We start from the raw sequence: 20,453 nt of genomic DNA on the forward strand, positions 1-20,453 counted from the left end.
GGGTTGTGAGGGAGTTGATTGGGGAGAGTGGGGTTGTGAGGGAGAAGATGGGCAGAGTGGGGGTGTGAGGGAGATGATGGGGAGAGTGGGGGTGTGAGGGAGATGATGGGGAGAGTGGGGGTGTGAGGGAGAAGATGGGCAGAGTGGGGGGTGTGAGGGAGATGATTGGGGAGTGTGGGTGTGAGGGAGATGATGGGGAGAGTGGGGGTGTGAGGGAGATGATGGTGAGTGGGGGTGTGAGGGAGATGGTGGTGAGTGGGGGTGTGAGGGAGATGATGGGGAGAGGGGGTGTGAGGGAGATGATGGTGAGTGGGGGTGTGAGGGAGATGGTGGTGAGTGGGGGTGTGAGGGAGATGATGGGCAGAGTGGGGGTGTGAGGGAGATGATGGGGAGAGTGGGTGTGAGGGAGATGATGTGGCAAGTGTGGGTGAGAGGGAGATGGTGGGGACAGTGGGGGTGTGAGGGAGATGATTGGGGAGAGTGGGTTGTGAGGGAGAAGATGGGCAGAGTGGGGGTGTGAGGGAGATGATGGGGAGAGTGGGGGTGTGAGGGAGAAGATGGGGAGAGTGGGGGTGTGAGGGAGATGATGGGGAGAGTGGGTGTGAGGGAGATGATGTGGCAAGTATGGGTGAGAGGGAGATGGTGGGGACAGTGGGGGTGTGAGGGAGATGATTGGGGAGAGTGGGTTGTGAGGGAGAAGATGGGCAGAGTGGGGGTGTGAGGGAGATGATGGGGAGAGTGGGGGTGTGAGGGAGTAGATGGGGAGAGTGGGGGTGTGAGGGAGAAGATGGGCAGAGTGGGGGTGTGAGGGAGATGATGGGGAGAGTGGGTGTGAGGGAGATGATGGTGAGTGGGGGTGTGAGGGAGATGATTGGGGAGAGTGGGTTGTGAGGGAGAAGATGGGCAGAGTGGGGGTGTGAGGGAGATGATGGGGAAAGTGGGGGTGTGAGGGAGAAGATGGGGAGAGTGGGGGTGTGAGGGAGAAGATGGGCAGAGTGGGGGTGTGAGGGAGATGATGGGGAGAGTGGGTGTGAGGGAGATGATGGTGAGTGGGGGTGTGAGGGAGATGGTGGTGAGTGGAGAGGGAGATGATGGGCAGAGTGGGGGTGTGAGGGAGATGATGGGGAGAGTGGGTGTGAGGGAGATGATGGGGAGAGGGGGTGTGAGGGAGATGATGTGGCAAGTGTGGGTGAGAGGGAGATGGTGGGGACAGTGGGGGTTTGAGGGAGATGATTGGGGGAGTGGGGTTGTGAGGGAGTTGATTGGGGAGAGTGGGGTTGTGAGGGAGAAGATGGGCAGAGTGGGGGTGTGAGGGAGATGATGGGGAGAGTGGGGGTGTGAGGGAGATGATGGGGAGAGTGGGGGTGTGAGGGAGAAGATGGGCAGAGTGGGGGTGTGAGGGAGATGATTGGGGAGTGTGGGTGTGAGGGAGATGATGGGGAGAGTGGGGGTGTGAGGGAGATGATGGTGAGTGGGGGTGTGAGGGAGATGGTGGTGAGTGGGGGTGTGAGGGAGATGATGGGGAGAGGGGGTGTGAGGGAGATGATGGTGAGTGTGGGTGTGAGGGAGATGGTGGTGAGTGGGGGTGTGAGGGAGATGATGGGCAGAGTGGGGGTGTGAGGGAGATGATGGGGAGAGTGGGTGTGAGGGAGATGATGTGGCAAGTGTGGGTGAGAGGGAGATGGTGGGGACAGTGGGGGTGTGAGGGAGATGATTGGGGAGAGTGGGTTGTGAGGGAGAAGATGGGCAGAGTGGGGGTGTGAGGGAGATGATGGGGAGAGTGGGGGTGTGAGGGAGAAGATGGGGAGAGTGGGGGTGTGAGGGAGATGGGGAGAGTGGGTGTGAGGGAGATGATGTGGCAAGTGTGGGTGAGAGGGAGATGGTGGGGACAGTGGGGGTGTGAGGGAGATGATTGGGGAGAGTGGGTTGTGAGGGAGAAGATGGGCAGAGTGGGGGTGTGAGGGAGATGATGGGGAGAGTGGGGGTGTGAGGGAGAAGATGGGGAGAGTGGGGGTGTGAGGGAGAAGATGGGCAGAGTGGGGGTGTGAGGGAGATGATGGGGAGAGTGGGTGTGAGGGAGATGATGGTGAGTGGGGGTGTGAGGGAGATGGTGGTGAGTGGAGAGGGAGATGATGGGCAGAGTGGGGGTGTGAGGGAGATGATGGGGAGAGTGGGTGTGAGGGAGATGATGGTGAGTGGGGGTGTGAGGGAGATGGTGGTGAGTGGGGGTGTGAGGGAGATGATGGGCAGAGTGGGGGTGTGAGGGAGATGATGGGGAGAGTGGGTGTGAGGGAGATGATGTGGCAAGTGTGGGTGAGAGGGAGATGGTGGGGACAGTGGGGGTGTGAGGGAGATGATTGGGGAGAGTGGGGTTGTGAGGGAGAAGATGGGCAGAGTGGGGGTGTGAGGGAGATGATGGGGAGAGTGGGGGTGTGAGGGAGATGATGGGGAGAGTGGGGGTGTGAGGGAGAAGATGGGCAGAGTGGGGGTGTGAGGGAGATGATTGGGGAGTGTGGGGGTGTGAGGGAGATGATGGGGAGTGTGGGGGTGTGAGGGAGATGATTGGGGAGTGTGGGGGTGTGAGGGAGATGATCTGGAGAGTGGGTGTGTGATGGAGATGATGGGGTCAGTGGGGGTGTGAGGGACATGATGGGGACAGTGGGGGTGTGAGGGAGATGATGAAAGTGGGTGTGAGGGAGATGATTGGGGAGAGTGGGGTTGTGAGGGAGAAGATGGGCAGAGTGGGGGTGTGAGGGAGATGATGGGGAGAGAGGGGGTGTGAGGGAGATGATGAGGAGAGTGGGGGTGTGAGGGAGATGATGGGGAGAGTGGGGTTGTGAGGGAGAAGATGGGCAGAGTGGGGGTGTGAGGGAGATGATGGGGAGAGAGGGGGTGTGAGGGAGATGATGAGGAGAGTGGGGGTGTGAGGGAGAAGATGGGCAGAGTGGGGTTGTGAGGGAGAAGATGGGCAGAGTGGGGGTGTGAGGGAGATGATGGGGAGAGAGGGGGTGTGAGGGAGATGATGAGGAGAGTGGGGGTGTGAGGGAGATGATGGGGAGAGTGGGGTTGTGAGGGAGATGATGGGGAGAGTGGGGGTGTGAGGGAGATGATGGGGAGAGTGGGGTTGTGAGGGATAAGATGGGGAGTGGGTGTGAGGGAGATGGTGGGGGAGAGTGGGGGTGTGAGTGAACTGATGGGGAGAGTGGGGTTGTCAGGGAGGTGATGGTGTGTGGGGGTGTGAGGGAGATGATGGGGAGAGTGGGGTTGTGAGGGAGATGATGGGGAGAGAGGGGGTGTGAGGGAGATGATGAGGAGAGTGGGGGTGTGAGGGAGATGATGGGGAGAGTGGGGGTGTGAGGGAGATGATGGGGAGTGTGGGTGTGAGGGAGATGATGGGGAGAGTGGGGTTGTGAGGGAGATGATGGGGAGAGAGGGGGTGTGAGGGAGATGATGGGGAGAGTGGGGGTGTGAGGGAGATGATGGGGAGAGTGGGGGTGTGAGGGAGATGATGGGGAGAGTGGGGTTGTGAGGGATAAGATGGGGAGTGGGTGTGAGGGAGATGGTGGGGGAGAGTGGGGGTGTGAGTGAACTGATGGGGAGAGTGGGGTTGTCAGGGAGGTGATGGTGTGTGGGGGTGTGAGGGAGATGATGGGGAGAGTGGGGTTGTGAGGGAGATGATGGGGAGAGTGGGGGTGTGAGGGAGATGGTGGGGGAGAGTGGGGGTGTGAGTGAACTGATGGGGAGAGTGGGGTTGTCAGGAAGGTGATGGTGTGTGGGGGTGTGAGGGAGATTATGAGAGTGTGGGTGTGGGAGCAGATGGTGGTGAGCGGGGTTGTGAGGGAGGGGATGGGGAGAGTGGGGGTGTGAGGGAGATGATGGGGACAGGGGGCTGTGAGGGAGATGATGTGGCAAGTGTGGGTGTGATGGAGATGGTGGTGAGTGTGTGTGTGAGGGAGATAATGGTGAGTGGGGGTGTGAGGGACATGATGGGGAGAGTGGGTGTGGGGGAGATGATTGGGGGAGTGGGGTTGTGAGGGAGATGATGGGCAGAGTGGGGGTGTGAGGGAGATGATGGGGAGAGTGGGTGTGAGGGAGATGATGGGGAGAGGGGGTGTGAGGGAGATGATGTGGCAAGTGTGGGTGAGAGGGAGATGGTGGGGACAGTGGGGGTGTGAGGGAGATGATTGGGGAGAGTGGGGTTGTGAGGGAGAAGATGGGCAGAGTGGGGGTGTGAGGGAGATGATGGGGAGAGTGGGGGTGTGAGGGAGATGATGGGGAGAGTGGGGGTGTGAGGGAGAAGATGGGCAGAGTGGGGGTGTGAGGGAGATGATGGGGAGAGTGGGTGTGAGGGAGAAGACGGGGAGAGTGGGGGTGTGAGGGAGATGATGTGGCAAGTGTGGGTGAGAGGGAGATGGTGGGGACAGTGGGGGTGTGAGGGAGATGATTGGGGAGAGTGGGGTTGTGAGGGAGAAGATGGGCAGAGTGGGGGTGTGAGGGAGATGATGGGGAGAGTGGGGGTGTGAGTGAGATGATGGGGAGAGTGGGGGTGTGAGGGAGAAGATGGGCAGAGTGGGGGTGTGAGGGAGATGATTGGGGAGAGTGGGGTTGTGAGGGAGTTGATTGGGAGTGTGGGGGTGTGAGGGAGATGATGGGGAGTGTGGGTGTGAGGGAGATGATGGTGAGTGGGGGTGTGAGGGACATGATGGGGAGAGTGGGGGTGTGAGGGAGATGATGGGGACAGTGGGGGTGTGAGGGAGATGATGAAAGTGGGTGTGAGAGAGATGATTGGGGAGAGTGGGGTTGTGAGGGAGAAGATGGGCAGAGTGGGGGTGTGAGGGAGATGATGGGCAGAGTGGGGTTGTGAGGGAGAAGATGGGCAGAGTGGGGGTGTGAGGGAGATGATGGGGAGAGTGGGTGTGAGGGAGAAGACGGGGAGAGTGGGGGTGTGAGGGAGATGATGTGGCAAGTGTGGGTGAGAGGGAGATGGTGGGGACAGTGGGGGTGTGAGGGAGATGATGGGGGAGTGGGTGTGGGAGAAGATGGTGGTGAGTGGGGGTGTGTGGGTGATGGTGGTGAGTGGGGATGTGAGGGAGATGGTGGGGAGAGTGGGGGTGTGAGGGAGATGGTGGGGAGAGTGGGGGTGTGAGGGAGATGGTGGGGAGAGTGGGGGTGTGAGGGAGATGGTGGGGAGACTGGCGGTGTGAGGGAGATGGTGGGGAGACTGGCGGTGTGAGTGAACTGATGTGGAGAATGGGGTTGTGAGGGAGGTGATGGTGCGTTATGGTGTGAGGTAGATGATGGGGAGAGTGGGGTTGTGAGGGAGATGATGGGGAAAGTGTGGGTATGAGGGTGATGGTGGGGTAAGTGGGGGTGTGAGGGAGGTGATGGGGAGAGTGGGGTTGTGAGGGAGATGTTTGGGGGAGTGGGGTTGTGAGGGAGATGATGGGGAGAGTGGGGGTGTGAGGGAGATGATGGGGCAAGTGGGGGTGTGTGGGTGATGGTGGTGAGTGGGGGTGTGTGGGTGATGGTGGTGAGTGGGGTTGTCAGGGAGGTGATGGTGCGTGGGGTTGTGAGGGAGGTGATGGGGAGAGTGGATGTGAGGGAGATTATGAGAGTTGGGTTGTGAGTTAGATGTTTGGGGAGTGAGTGTGGGAGGGAGATGGTGGTGAGTGGGGGTGTGAGGGAGATGGTGGTGAGTGGGAGTGTGTGGGTGATGGTGGAGTTTGGGGTTGTGAGGGAGGTGATGGTGCGTGGGGGTGTGAGGGAGATGATGGGGAGAGTGGGTGTGAGGGAGATGAGGGGAGAGTGGGTGTGAGGGAGATGATGGGGAGAGTGGATGTGAGGGAGATTATGAGAGTGGGGGTGTGAGGGAGATGATTGGGGAGTGAGTGTGGGAGGGAGATGATGGGGAGAGTGGATGTGAGGGAGATGATGTGGCAAGTGTGGGTGAGAGGGAGATGGTGGGGGACAGTGGGGGTGTGAGGGAGATGATTGGGGAGAGTGGGTTGTGAGGGAGAAGATGGGCAGAGTGGGGGTGTGAGGGAGATGATGGGGAGAGTGGGGGTGTGAGGGAGAAGATGGGGAGAGTGGGGGTGTGAGGGAGAAGATGGGCAGAGTGGGGGTGTGAGGGAGATGATGGGGAGAGTGGGTGTGAGGGAGAAGACGGGGAGAGTGGGGGTGTGAGGGAGATGATTGGGGAGAGTGGGGTTGTGAGGGAGAAGATGGGCAGAGTGGGGGTGTGAGGGAGATGATGGGGAGAGTGGGGGGTGTGAGTGAGATGATGGGGAGAGTGGGGGTGTGAGGGAGATGATGGGCAGAGTGGGGGTGTGAGGGAGATGATGGGGAGAGTGGGTGTGAGGGAGATGATGTGGCAAGTGTGGGTGAGAGGGAGATGGTGGGGACAGTGGGGGTGTGAGGGAGATGATTGGGGAGAGTGGGGTTGTGAGGGAGAAGATGGGCAGAGTGGGGGTGTGAGGGAGATGATGGGGAGAGTGGGGGTGTGAGGGAGTAGATGGGGAGAGTGGGGGTGTGAGGGAGAAGATGGGCAGAGTGGGGGTGTGAGGGAGATGATGGGGAGAGTGGGTGTGAGGGAGATGATGGTGAGTGGGGGTGTGAGGGAGATGATTGGGGAGAGTGGGTTGTGAGGGAGAAGATGGGCAGAGTGGGGGTGTGAGGGAGATGATGGGGAAAGTGGGGGTGTGAGGGAGAAGATGGGGAGAGTGGGGGTGTGAGGGAGAAGATGGGCAGAGTGGGGGTGTGAGGGAGATGATGGGGAGAGTGGGTGTGAGGGAGATGATGGTGAGTGGGGGTGTGAGGGAGATGGTGGTGAGTGGAGAGGGAGATGATGGGCAGAGTGGGGGTGTGAGGGAGATGATGGGGAGAGTGGGTGTGAGGGAGATGATGGGGAGAGGGGGTGTGAGGGAGATGATGTGGCAAGTGTGGGTGAGAGGGAGATGGTGGGGACAGTGGGGGTTTGAGGGAGATGATTGGGGGAGTGGGGTTGTGAGGGAGTTGATTGGGGAGAGTGGGGTTGTGAGGGAGAAGATGGGCAGAGTGGGGGTGTGAGGGAGATGATGGGGAGAGTGGGGGTGTGAGGGAGATGATGGGGAGAGTGGGGGTGTGAGGGAGAAGATGGGCAGAGTGGGGGTGTGAGGGAGATGATTGGGGAGTGTGGGTGTGAGGGAGATGATGGGGAGAGTGGGGGTGTGAGGGAGATGATGGTGAGTGGGGGTGTGAGGGAGATGGTGGTGAGTGGGGGTGTGAGGGAGATGATGGGGAGAGGGGGTGTGAGGGAGATGATGGTGAGTGGGGGTGTGAGGGAGATGGTGGTGAGTGGGGGTGTGAGGGAGATGATGGGCAGAGTGGGGGTGTGAGGGAGATGATGGGGAGAGTGGGTGTGAGGGAGATGATGTGGCAAGTGTGGGTGAGAGGGAGATGGTGGGGACAGTGGGGGTGTGAGGGAGATGATTGGGGAGAGTGGGTTGTGAGGGAGAAGATGGGCAGAGTGGGGGTGTGAGGGAGATGATGGGGAGAGTGGGGGTGTGAGGGAGAAGATGGGGAGAGTGGGGGTGTGAGGGAGATGGGGAGAGTGGGTGTGAGGGAGATGATGTGGCAAGTGTGGGTGAGAGGGAGATGGTGGGGACAGTGGGGGTGTGAGGGAGATGATTGGGGAGAGTGGGTTGTGAGGGAGAAGATGGGCAGAGTGGGGGTGTGAGGGAGATGATGGGGAGAGTGGGGGTGTGAGGGAGAAGATGGGGAGAGTGGGGGTGTGAGGGAGAAGATGGGCAGAGTGGGGGTGTGAGGGAGATGATGGGGAGAGTGGGTGTGAGGGAGATGATGGTGAGTGGGGGTGTGAGGGAGATGGTGGTGAGTGGAGAGGGAGATGATGGGCAGAGTGGGGGTGTGAGGGAGATGATGGGGAGAGTGGGTGTGAGGGAGATGATGGGGAGAGGGGGTGTGAGGGAGATGATGTGGCAAGTGTGGGTGAGAGGGAGATGGTGGGGACAGTGGGGGTTTGAGGGAGATGATTGGGGGAGTGGGGTTGTGAGGGAGTTGATTGGGGAGAGTGGGGTTGTGAGGGAGAAGATGGGCAGAGTGGGGGTGTGAGGGAGATGATGGGGAGAGTGGGGGTGTGAGGGAGATGATGGGGAGTGTGGGTGTGAGGGAGATGATGGGGAGAGTGGGGGTGTGAGGGAGATGATGGTGAGTGGGGGTGTGAGGGAGATGGTGGTGAGTGGGGGTGTGAGGGAGATGATGGGGAGAGGGGGTGTGAGGGAGATGATGGTGAGTGGGGGTGTGAGGGAGATGGTGGTGAGTGGGGGTGTGAGGGAGATGATGGGCAGAGTGGGGGTGTGAGGGAGATGATGGGGAGAGTGGGTGTGAGGGAGATGATGTGGCAAGTGTGGGTGAGAGGGAGATGGTGGGGACAGTGGGGGTGTGAGGGAGATGATTGGGGAGAGTGGGGTTGTGAGGGAGAAGATGGGCAGAGTGGGGGTGTGAGGGAGATGATGGGGAGAGTGGGGGTGTGAGGGAGATGATGGGGAGAGTGGGGGTGTGAGGGAGAAGATGGGCAGAGTGGGGGTGTGAGGGAGATGATTGGGGAGTGTGGGGGTGTGAGGGAGATGATGGGGAGTGTGGGGGTGTGAGGGAGATGATTGGGGAGTGTGGGGGTGTGAGGGAGATGATCTGGAGAGTGGGTGTGTGATGGAGATGATGGGGTCAGTGGGGGTGTGAGGGACATGATGGGGACAGTGGGGGTGTGAGGGAGATGATGAAAGTGGGTGTGAGGGAGATGATTGGGGAGAGTGGGGTTGTGAGGGAGAAGATGGGCAGAGTGGGGGTGTGAGGGAGATGATGGGGAGAGAGGGGGTGTGAGGGAGATGATGAGGAGAGTGGGGGTGTGAGGGAGATGATGGGGAGAGTGGGGTTGTGAGGGAGAAGATGGGCAGAGTGGGGGTGTGAGGGAGATGATGGGGAGAGAGGGGGTGTGAGGGAGATGATGAGGAGAGTGGGGGTGTGAGGGAGAAGATGGGCAGAGTGGGGTTGTGAGGGAGAAGATGGGCAGAGTGGGGGTGTGAGGGAGATGATGGGGAGAGAGGGGGTGTGAGGGAGATGATGAGGAGAGTGGGGGTGTGAGGGAGATGATGGGGAGAGTGGGGTTGTGAGGGAGATGATGGGGAGAGTGGGGGTGTGAGGGAGATGATGGGGAGAGTGGGGTTGTGAGGGATAAGATGGGGAGTGGGTGTGAGGGAGATGGTGGGGGAGAGTGGGGGTGTGAGTGAACTGATGGGGAGAGTGGGGTTGTCAGGGAGGTGATGGTGTGTGGGGGTGTGAGGGAGATGATGGGGAGAGTGGGGTTGTGAGGGAGATGATGGGGAGAGAGGGGGTGTGAGGGAGATGATGAGGAGAGTGGGGGTGTGAGGGAGATGATGGGGAGAGTGGGGGTGTGAGGGAGATGATGGGGAGTGTGGGTGTGAGGGAGATGATGGGGAGAGTGGGGTTGTGAGGGAGATGATGGGGAGAGAGGGGGTGTGAGGGAGATGATGGGGAGAGTGGGGGTGTGAGGGAGATGATGGGGAGAGTGGGGGTGTGAGGGAGATGATGGGGAGAGTGGGGTTGTGAGGGATAAGATGGGGAGTGGGTGTGAGGGAGATGGTGGGGGAGAGTGGGGGTGTGAGTGAACTGATGGGGAGAGTGGGGTTGTCAGGGAGGTGATGGTGTGTGGGGGTGTGAGGGAGATGATGGGGAGAGTGGGGTTGTGAGGGAGATGATGGGGAGAGTGGGGGTGTGAGGGAGATGGTGGGGGAGAGTGGGGGTGTGAGTGAACTGATGGGGAGAGTGGGGTTGTCAGGAAGGTGATGGTGTGTGGGGGTGTGAGGGAGATTATGAGAGTGTGGGTGTGGGAGCAGATGGTGGTGAGCGGGGTTGTGAGGGAGGGGATGGGGAGAGTGGGGGTGTGAGGGAGATGATGGGGACAGGGGGCTGTGAGGGAGATGATGTGGCAAGTGTGGGTGTGATGGAGATGGTGGTGAGTGTGTGTGTGAGGGAGATAATGGTGAGTGGGGGTGTGAGGGACATGATGGGGAGAGTGGGTGTGGGGGAGATGATTGGGGGAGTGGGGTTGTGAGGGAGATGATGGGCAGAGTGGGGGTGTGAGGGAGATGATGGGGAGAGTGGGTGTGAGGGAGATGATGGGGAGAGGGGGTGTGAGGGAGATGATGTGGCAAGTGTGGGTGAGAGGGAGATGGTGGGGACAGTGGGGGTGTGAGGGAGATGATTGGGGAGAGTGGGGTTGTGAGGGAGAAGATGGGCAGAGTGGGGGTGTGAGGGAGATGATGGGGAGAGTGGGGGTGTGAGGGAGATGATGGGGAGAGTGGGGGTGTGAGGGAGAAGATGGGCAGAGTGGGGGTGTGAGGGAGATGATGGGGAGAGTGGGTGTGAGGGAGAAGACGGGGAGAGTGGGGGTGTGAGGGAGATGATGTGGCAAGTGTGGGTGAGAGGGAGATGGTGGGGACAGTGGGGGTGTCAGGGAGATGATTGGGGAGAGTGGGGTTGTGAGGGAGAAGATGGGCAGAGTGGGGGTGTGAGGGAGATGATGGGGAGAGTGGGGGTGTGAGTGAGATGATGGGGAGAGTGGGGGTGTGAGGGAGAAGATGGGCAGAGTGGGGGTGTGAGGGAGATGATTGGGGAGAGTGGGGTTGTGAGGGAGTTGATTGGGAGTGTGGGGGTGTGAGGGAGATGGGGAGTGTGGGTGTGAGGGAGATGATGGTGAGTGGGGGTGTGAGGGACATGATGGGGAGAGTGGGGGTGTGAGGGAGATGATGGGGACAGTGGGGGTGTGAGGGAGATGATGAAAGTGGGTGTGAGAGAGATGATTGGGGAGAGTGGGGTTGTGAGGGAGAAGATGGGCAGAGTGGGGGTGTGAGGGAGATGATGGGCAGAGTGGGGTTGTGAGGGAGAAGATGGGCAGAGTGGGGGTGTGAGGGAGATGATGGGGAGAGTGGGTGTGAGGGAGAAGACGGGGAGAGTGGGGGTGTGAGGGAGATGATGTGGCAAGTGTGGGTGAGAGGGAGATGGTGGGGACAGTGGGGGTGTGAGGGAGATGATGGGGGAGTGGGTGTGGGAGAAGATGGTGGTGAGTGGGGGTGTGTGGGTGATGGTGGTGAGTGGGGATGTGAGGGAGATGGTGGGGAGAGTGGGGGTGTGAGGGAGATGGTGGGGAGAGTGGGGGTGTGAGGGAGATGGTGGGGAGAGTGGGGGTGTGAGGGAGATGGTGGGGAGACTGGCGGTGTGAGGGAGATGGTGGGGAGACTGGCGGTGTGAGTGAACTGATGTGGAGAATGGGGTTGTGAGGGAGGTGATGGTGCGTTATGGTGTGAGGTAGATGATGGGGAGAGTGGGGTTGTGAGGGAGATGATGGGGAAAGTGTGGGTATGAGGGTGATGGTGGGGTAAGTGGGGGTGTGAGGGAGGTGATGGGGAGAGTGGGGTTGTGAGGGAGATGTTTGGGGGAGTGGGGTTGTGAGGGAGATGATGGGGAGAGTGGGGGTGTGAGGGAGATGATGGGGCAAGTGGGGGTGTGTGGGTGATGGTGGTGAGTGGGGGTGTGTGGGTGATGGTGGTGAGTGGGGTTGTCAGGGAGGTGATGGTGCGTGGGGTTGTGAGGGAGGTGATGGGGAGAGTGGATGTGAGGGAGATTATGAGAGTTGGGTTGTGAGTTAGATGTTTGGGGAGTGAGTGTGGGAGGGAGATGGTGGTGAGTGGGGGTGTGAGGGAGATGGTGGTGAGTGGGAGTGTGTGGGTGATGGTGGAGTTTGGGGTTGTGAGGGAGGTGATGGTGCGTGGGGGTGTGAGGGAGATGATGGGGAGAGTGGGTGTGAGGGAGATGAGGGGAGAGTGGGTGTGAGGGAGATGATGGGGAGAGTGGATGTGAGGGAGATTATGAGAGTGGGGGTGTGAGGGAGATGATTGGGGAGTGAGTGTGGGAGGGAGATGATGGGGAGAGTGGATGTGAGGGAGATTATGAGAGTGGGGGTGTGAGGGAGATGATTGGGGAGTGAGTGTGGGAGGGAGATAGTGGTAAGAGTGGGGGTGTGTGGGTGATGGTGGTGAGTGGGGGTGTGAGGGAGATGGTGGTGAGTGGGAGTGTGTGGGTGATGGTGGAGTTTGGGGTTGTGAGGGAGGTGATGGTGCGTGGGGGTGTGAGGGAGATGATGGGGAGAGTGGGTGTGAGGGAGATGAGGGGAGAGTGGGTGTGAGGGAGATGATGGGGAGAGTGGATGTGAGGGAGATTATGAGAGTGGGGGTGTGAGGGAGATGATTGGGGAGTGAGTGTGGGAGGGAGATGATGGGGAGAGTGGATGTGAGGGAGATTATGAGAGTGGGGGTGTGAGGGAGATGATTGGGGAGTGAGTGTGGGAGGGAGATAGTGGTAAGAGTGGGGGTGTGTGGGTGATGGTGGTGAGTGGGGGTGTGTGGGTGATGGTGGAGAGTGGGTTTGTGAGGGAGATTATGAGAGTGTGGGGGTGTGAGGGAGATGATTGGGGAGTGGGTGTGGGAGAAGATGGTGGTGAGCGGGGATGTGAGGGAGATGATGGGGAGAGTGGGGGTGTGAGGGAGATGGTGGGGAGAGTGGGGGTGTGAGGGAGATGGTGGGGAGAGTGGGGGTGTGAGGGAGATGGTGGGGAGAGTGGGGGTGTGAGGGAGATGGTGGGGAGACTGGCGGTGTGAGTGAACTGATGTGGAGAATGGGGTTGTGAGGGAGGTGATGGTGCGTTATGGTGTGAGGTAGATGATGGGGAGAGTGGGGTTGTGAGGGAGATGATGGGGAAAGTGTGGGTATGAGGGTGATGGTGGGGTAAGTGGGGGTGTGAGGGAGGTGATGGGGAGAGTGGGGTTGTGAGGGAGATGTTTGGGGGAGTGGGGTTGTGAGGGAGATGATGGGGAGAGTGGGGGTGTGAGGGAGATGATGGGGCAAGTGGGGGTGTGTGGGTGATGGTGGTGAGTGGGGGTGTGTGGGTGATGGTGGTGAGTGGGGTTGTCAGGGAGGTGATGGTGCGTGGGGTTGTGAGGGAGGTGATGGGGAGAGTGGATGTGAGGGAGATTATGAGAGTTGGGTTGTGAGTTAGATGTTTGGGGAGTGAGTGTGGGAGGGAGATGGTGGTGAGTGGGGGTGTGAGGGAGATGGTGGTGAGTGGGAGTGTGTGGGTGATGGTGGAGTTTGGGGTTGTGAGGGAGGTGATGGTGCGTGGGGGTGTGAGGGAGATGATGGGGAGAGTGGGTGTGAGGGAGATGAGGGGAGAGTGGGTGTGAGGGAGATGATGGGGAGAGTGGATGTGAGGGAGATTATGAGAGTGGGGGTGTGAGGGAGATGATTGGGGAGTGAGTGTGGGAGGGAGATGATGGGGAGAGTGGATGTGAGGGAGATTATGAGAGTGTGGGGTTGTGAGGGAGATGATTGGGGAGTGGGTGTGGGAGAAGATGGTGGTGAGCGGGGATGTGAGGGAGATGATGGGGAGAGTGGGGGTGTGAGGGAGATGATGGGGCAAGTGGGGGTGTGAAGGAGATGGTGGTGAGTGTGGGTGTGAAGGAGATGGTGGTGAGTGTGGGTGTGAGGGAGGGTGGTGAGTGGGTGTGTTTGGGTGGTGGTGTGTGGGTGATGGTGGTGAGTGGGGATGTGAGGGAGATGGTGGGAGAGTGGGTGTGTGAGGGAGATGGTGGGGAGAATGGGGTTGTGAGGGAGGTGATGGGGAGAGTGGGGGTGTGAATGAGATGATTGGGGAGTGGGTGAGGGGGAAGATGGTGGTGAGTGGGGTTGTGAGGTAGATGATGGGGAGAGTGGGGTTGTGAGGGAGATGATGGGGAGAGTGGGGTTGTGAGGGAGATGGGGAGAGTGGGGGTGTGAGGGAGATGATGGGGAAAGTGTGGGTATGAGGGTGGTGGGGTAAGTGGTGGTGTGAGGGAGATGATCTGGAGAGTGGGGGTGTGAGGGAGATGGTGGGGAGAGTGGGTGTGTGAGGGAGATGATTAGGGAGTGGGTGTGGGTGATGGTGGAGAGTGGGGTTGTGAGGGAGGTGATGGGGACAGTGGGGGTGTGAGGGAGATGATGGGGACAGCGGGGGTGTGAGGGAGTTGGTGGTGAGTGGGGGTGTGTGGGTGATGGTGGTGAGTGGGGGTGTGAGGGAGATCGTGGTGAGAGTGGGTGTGTGAAGGAGATGGTGGGGAGAGTGGGTGTGTGAGGGAGATGATTGGGGAGAGTGGGTGTGTGGGTGATGGTGAAGTGTGGGGTTGTGAGGGAGGTGATGGGGACAGTGGGGGTGTGAGGGAGATGGTGGAGAGTGGGGGTGTGAGGGAGATGGTGGGGAGAGTGGGTGTGAGGGAGATTATGAGAGTGGGGGTGTGAGGGAGATGATTGGGGAGTGAGTGTGGGAGGGAGATAGTGGTAAGAGTGGGGGTGTGTGGGTGATGGTGGTGAGTGGGGGTGTGTGGGTGATGGTGGAGAGTGGGTTTGTGAGGGAGATTATGAGAGTGTGGGGGTGTGAGGGAGATGATTGGGGAGTGGGTGTGGGAGAAGATGGTGGTGAGCGGGGATGTGAGGGAGATGATGGGGAGAGTGGGGGTGTGAGGGAGATGATGGGGCAAGTGGGGGTGTGAAGGAGATGGTGGTGAGTGTGGGTGTGAAGGAGATGGTGGTGAGTGTGGGTGTGAGGGAGGGTGGTGAGTGGGTGTGTTTGGGTGGTGGTGTGTGGGTGATGGTGGTGAGTGGGGATGTGAGGGAGATGATGGGGAGAGTGGGGGTGTGAGGGAGATGATGGGGAGTGTGGGTGTGAGGGAGATGATGGGGAGAGTGGGGTTGTGAGGGATAAGATGGGGAGAGTGTGGGTGTGAGGGAGATGATGGGGAGAGTGGGGGTGTGAGGGAGATGATGGGGAGAGTGGGGGTGTGAGGGAGATGATGGGGAGAGTGGGGTTGTGAGGGATAAGATGGGGAGTGGGTGTGAGGGAGATGGTGGGGGAGAGTGGGGGTGTGAGTGAACTGATGGGGAGAGTGGGGTTGTCAGGGAGGTGATGGTGTGTGGGGGTGTGAGGGAGATGATGGGGAGAGTGGGGTTGTGAGGGAGATGATGGGGAGAGTGGGGTTGTGAGGGAGATGATGGGGAGAGTGGGGTTGTGAGGGAGATGATGGGGAGAGTGGGGGTGTGAGGGAGATGGTGGGGGAGAGTGGGGGTGTGAGTGAACTGATGGGGAGAGTGGGGTTGTCAGGAAGGTGATGGTGTGTGGGGGTGTGAGGGAGATGATGGGGAGAGTGGGGTTGTGAGGGAGATGATGGGGAGAGTGGGGGTGTGAGGGAGATGGTGGGGGAGAGTGGGGGTGTGAGTGAACTGATGGGGAGAGTGGGGTTGTCAGGAAGGTGATGGTGTGTGGGGGTGTGAGGGAGCAGATGGTGGTGAGCGGGGTTGTGAGGGAGGGGATGGGGAGAGTGGGGGTGTGAGGGAGATGATGGGGACAGGGGGCTGTGAGGGAGATGATGTGGCAAGTGTGGGTGTGATGGAGATGGTGGTGAGTGTGTGTGTGAGGGAGATAATGGTGAGTGGTGGTGTGAGGGACATGATGGGGAGAGTGGGTGTGGGGGAGATGATTGGGGGAGTGGGGTTGTGAGGGAGATGATGGGCAGAGTGGGGGTGTGAGGGAGATGATGGGGAGAGTGGGTGTGAGGGAGATGATGGGGAGAGGGGGTGTGAGGGAGATGATGTGGCAAGTGTGGGTGAGAGGGAGATGGTGGGGACAGTGGGGGTGTGAGGGAGATGATTGGGGAGAGTGGGGTTGTGAGGGAGAAGATGGGCAGAGTGGGGGTGTGAGGGAGATGATGGGGAGAGTGGGGGTGTGAGGGAGATGATGGGGAGAGTGGGGGTGTGAGGGAGAAGATGGGCAGAGTGGGGGTGTGAGGGAGATGATGGGGAGAGTGGGTGTGAGGGAGAAGACGGGGAGAGTGGGGGTGTGAGGGAGATGATGTGGCAAGTGTGGGTGAGAGGGAGATGGTGGGGACAGTGGGGGTGTCAGGGAGATGATTGGGGAGAGTGGGGTTGTGAGGGAGAAGATGGGGAGAGTGGGGGTGTGAGGGAGATGATGGGGAGAGTGGGGGTGTGAGTGAGATGATGGGGAGAGTGGGGGTGTGAGGGAGAAGATGGGCAGAGTGGGGGTGTGAGGGAGATGATTGGGGAGAGTGGGGTTGTGAGGGAGTTGATTGGGAGTGTGGGGGTGTGAGGGAGATGATGGGGAGTGTGGGTGTGAGGGAGATGATGGTGAGTGGGGGTGTGAGGGAGATGATCTGGAGAGTGGGTGTGTGATGGAGATGATGGGGTCAGTGGGGGTGTGAGGGACATGATGGGGAGAGTGGGGGTGTGAGGGAGATGATGGGGACAGTGGGGGTGTGAGGGAGATGATGAAAGTGGGTGTGAGAGAGATGATTGGGGAGAGTGGGGTTGTGAGGGAGAAGATGGGCAGAGTGGGGGTGTGAGGGAGATGATGGGCAGAGTGGGGTTGTGAGGGAGAAGATGGGCAGAGTGGGGGTGTGAGGGAGATGATGGGGAGAGTGGGTGTGAGGGAGAAGACGGGGAGAGTGGGGGTGTGAGGGAGATGATGTGGCAAGTGTGGGTGAGAGGGAGATGGTGGGGACAGTGGGGGTGTGAGGGAGATGATGGGGGAGTGGGTGTGGGAGAAGATGGTGGTGAGTGGGGGTGTGTGGGTGATGGTGGTGAGTGGGGATGTGAGGGAGATGGTGGGGAGAGTGGGGGTGTGAGGGAGATGGTGGGGAGAGTGGGGGTGTGAGGGAGATGGTGGGGAGAGTGGGGGTGTGAGGGAGATGGTGGGGAGACTGGCGGTGTGAGTGAACTGATGTGGAGAATGGGGTTGTGAGGGAGGTGATGGTGCGTTATGGTGTGAGGTAGATGATGGGGAGAGTGGGGTTGTGAGGGAGATGATGGGGAAAGTGTGGGTATGAGGGTGATGGTGGGGTAAGTGGGGGTGTGAGGGAGGTGATGGGGAGAGTGGGGTTGTGAGGGAGATGTTTGGGGGAGTGGGGTTGTGAGGGAGATGATGGGGAGAGTGGGGGTGTGAGGGAGATGATGGGGCAAGTGGGGGTGTGTGGGTGATGGTGGTGAGTGGGGGTGTGTGGGTGATGGTGGTGAGTGGGGTTGTCAGGGAGGTGATGGTGCGTGGGGTTGTGAGGGAGGTGATGGGGAGAGTGGATGTGAGGGAGATTATGAGAGTTGGGTTGTGAGTTAGATGTTTGGGGAGTGAGTGTGGGAGGGAGATGGTGGTGAGTGGGGGTGTGAGGGAGATGGTGGTGAGTGGGAGTGTGTGGGTGATGGTGGAGTTTGGGGTTGTGAGGGAGGTGATGGTGCGTGGGGGTGTGAGGGAGATGATGGGGAGAGTGGGTGTGAGGGAGATGAGGGGAGAGTGGGTGTGAGGGAGATGATGGGGAGAGTGGATGTGAGGGAGATTATGAGAGTGGGGGTGTGAGGGAGATGATTGGGGAGTGAGTGTGGGAGGGAGATGATGGGGAGAGTGGATGTGAGGGAGATTATGAGAGTGGGGGTGTGAGGGAGATGATTGGGGAGTGAGTGTGGGAGGGAGATAGTGGTAAGAGTGGGGGTGTGTGGGTGATGGTGGTGAGTGGGGGTGTGTGGGTGATGGTGGAGAGTGGGTTTGTGAGGGAGATTATGAGAGTGTGGGGGTGTGAGGGAGATGATTGGGGAGTGGGTGTGGGAGAAGATGGTGGTGAGCGGGGATGTGAGGGAGATGATGGGGAGAGTGGGGGTGTGAGGGAGATGATGGGGCAAGTGGGGGTGTGAAGGAGATGGTGGTGAGTGTGGGTGTGAAGGAGATGGTGGTGAGTGTGGGTGTGAGGGAGGGTGGTGAGTGGGTGTGTTTGGGTGGTGGTGTGTGGGTGATGGTGGTGAGTGGGGATGTGAGGGAGATGGTGGGAGAGTGGGTGTGTGAGGGAGATGGTGGGGAGAATGGGGTTGTGAGGGAGGTGATGGGGAGAGTGGGGGTGTGAATGAGATGATTGGGGAGTGGGTGAGGGGGAAGATGGTGGTGAGTGGGGTTGTGAGGTAGATGATGGGGAGAGTGGGGTTGTGAGGGAGATGATGGGGAGAGTGGGGTTGTGAGGGAGATGGGGAGAGTGGGGGTGTGAGGGAGATGATGGGGAAAGTGTGGGTATGAGGGTGGTGGGGTAAGTGGTGGTGTGAGGGAGATGATCTGGAGAGTGGGGGTGTGAGGGAGATGGTGGGGAGAGTGGGTGTGTGAGGGAGATGATTGGGGAGTGGGTGTGGGTGATGGTGGAGAGTGGGGTTGTGAGGGAGGTGATGGGGACAGTGGGGGTGTGAGGGAGATGATGGGGACAGCGGGGGTGTGAGGGAGTTGGTGGTGAGTGGGGGTGTGTGGGTGATGGTGGTGAGTGGGGGTGTGAGGGAGATCGTGGTGAGAGTGGGTGTGTGAAGGAGATGGTGGGGAGAGTGGGTGTGTGAGGGAGATGATTGGGGAGTGGGTGTGTGGGTGATGGTGGAGAGTGGGGGTGTGAGGGAGATGGTGGGGAGAGTGGGTGTGTGAGGGAGATGATTGGGGAGAGTGGGTGTGTGGGTGATGGTGAAGTGTGGGGTTGTGAGGGAGGTGATGGGGACAGTGGGGGTGTGAGGGAGATGGTGGAGAGTGGGGGTGTGAGGGAGATGGTGCGGAGAGTGGGGGTGTGAGGGAGATGATTGGGGAGTGGGTGTGTGGGTGATGGTGAAGTGTGGGGTTGTGAGGGAGATGATGGGGACAGTGGGGGTGTGAGGGAGATGATGGGGACAGTGGGGGTGTGTGGGTGATGGTGATGAGTGAGTGTGTGAAGGAGATGGTGGGGAGAGTGGGTGTGTGAGGGAGATGATTGGGGAGTGGGTGTGTGGGTGATGGTGGAGAGTGGGGTTGTGAGGGAGGTGATGGGGAGAGTGGGTGTGAGGGAGATGATGGGGAGAGTGGATGTGAGGGAGATTATGAGAGTGTGGGGGTGTGAGGGAGATGATGGGGACAGTAGGGGTGTGAGGGAGATGATGGGGACAGTAAGGGTGTGAGGGAGATGATTGGGGAGTGGGTGTGGGAGAAGATGGTGGTGAGTGGGGTTTTGAGGGAGGTGATGGTGAGAGTGGGGTTTGTGTGGGAGATTATGGGGGACTAGGTGTTGCAAGGGAGATTATGGAGGAGAGAGTTGTGAGGGACTTCTTGGGGAGAGAGGGGTGATGTGTGGGTGATTGCGGGGTAGAATGGAGTTGTATGGAGACAATAAGACCATAAGGCGTAGGAGCAGAGTTAGGCCATTTGACCAGTTGAGTCTGCTCCACCACTCAGTCATAGCTGACCCTTTACTTCCCTCCTCATCCCTATTCCCCAGCCTTCTCCTGTAACCCTTGATACTGAGTCCAAACAAGAACCTACCAGTTTTTGCCTTAAGTACCTGGCCTCAACCACGTTGTGATAACAAATTCCATAAGTTCTCCACCCTCTGGCTAAAGAAATTTCTCCACATCTGTTTTAAATGTATGCCCTTCTATCTCTTGTCCTGGACTTCTCGTGGGAAGCATCCTTTCCAATATAATCTGTCTGGGCCTTTCAACATTTGAAAGGTTTCAATGAGATCCCACCTTATCCTGCTAAATTCCAGTGAGTACATGCCCAGAGCCATCAAATATTCCTCATATGATAACCCTTTCATTCCTGGAATCATCCTTGTGAACCTCCTCTGGACCCTCTCCAATGCAAGCCCAAAACTGCTCACAATACTCAAGGTAAGGCCTCACCTCTGCCTTATAAAGCCTCAGCATTACATCCCTACTCTTGTATTCCCTTTTGAAATGAATGCTAACATGATCTGGTCCTTCTGCATTCCAAATAAATAGAATCCACTGTATTTACATTTCCTTGACCTTTTTTAATGATGTTTCTGTTCTCCATTTAGTAAAAATCTGCAATTGGTGTTGTTTCAGGGTTCTTAGCTGGTGCCTTTATGGCTCTTGGGTTTGCTCTGTTGCTGACCACTGCTTCAGGAGGAGAAACAGAAAGTGGAGATGTACTGAAGTGGGGGTATATTACTCCAGCTTCCAAGCACACCAAGGGAAGAGTGGATCCTGGACAAGTGTCAAATGCAAGCAGCAGGCCTCTCCCAATTGACGAGTTACTTGACAAGCCAGGGAACAGTAGAGCTGGCTTTCCCAGAGATGAAGATATTTGTAAGTATCCCTAAGGGAGAGTAGTCTATTAATCATAAGACTTATAAGATTATAGGAGCTGAAATAGCCCACTCGCCCCAAAGAGGGAATCAGTTCTCAGCCTCCATGCATTGCAGCAATGGATAGACTAGAGAACTGAGACTGATGGTGTTAAATCAGATGTTCTAAGCATGGATATATGGATTGGAGGG

At 58.8% G+C, this 20,453-nt stretch overlaps 1 protein-coding gene across 5 annotated transcripts in view; it reads left to right on the top strand.

Moving 5' to 3' along the window:
• Positions 1-20,453, top strand: part of LOC132394740 (hepatic and glial cell adhesion molecule-like) — a 60,711-nt gene that overhangs the window by 19,628 nt on the left and 20,630 nt on the right. For all 5 annotated transcript variants that reach the window (XM_059971153.1, XM_059971150.1, XM_059971151.1 and 2 more), the window contains exon 2: positions 20,020-20,262. In XM_059971153.1, the coding sequence (XP_059827136.1) occupies positions 20,020-20,262 (243 nt within the window). The remainder of the gene's footprint in view (positions 1-20,019; positions 20,263-20,453) is intronic.

Source organism: Hypanus sabinus, chromosome 5, assembly GCF_030144855.1.
Source record: "Hypanus sabinus isolate sHypSab1 chromosome 5, sHypSab1.hap1, whole genome shotgun sequence".
In the NCBI taxonomy this organism is placed as follows: domain Eukaryota; kingdom Metazoa; phylum Chordata; class Chondrichthyes; order Myliobatiformes; family Dasyatidae; genus Hypanus; species Hypanus sabinus.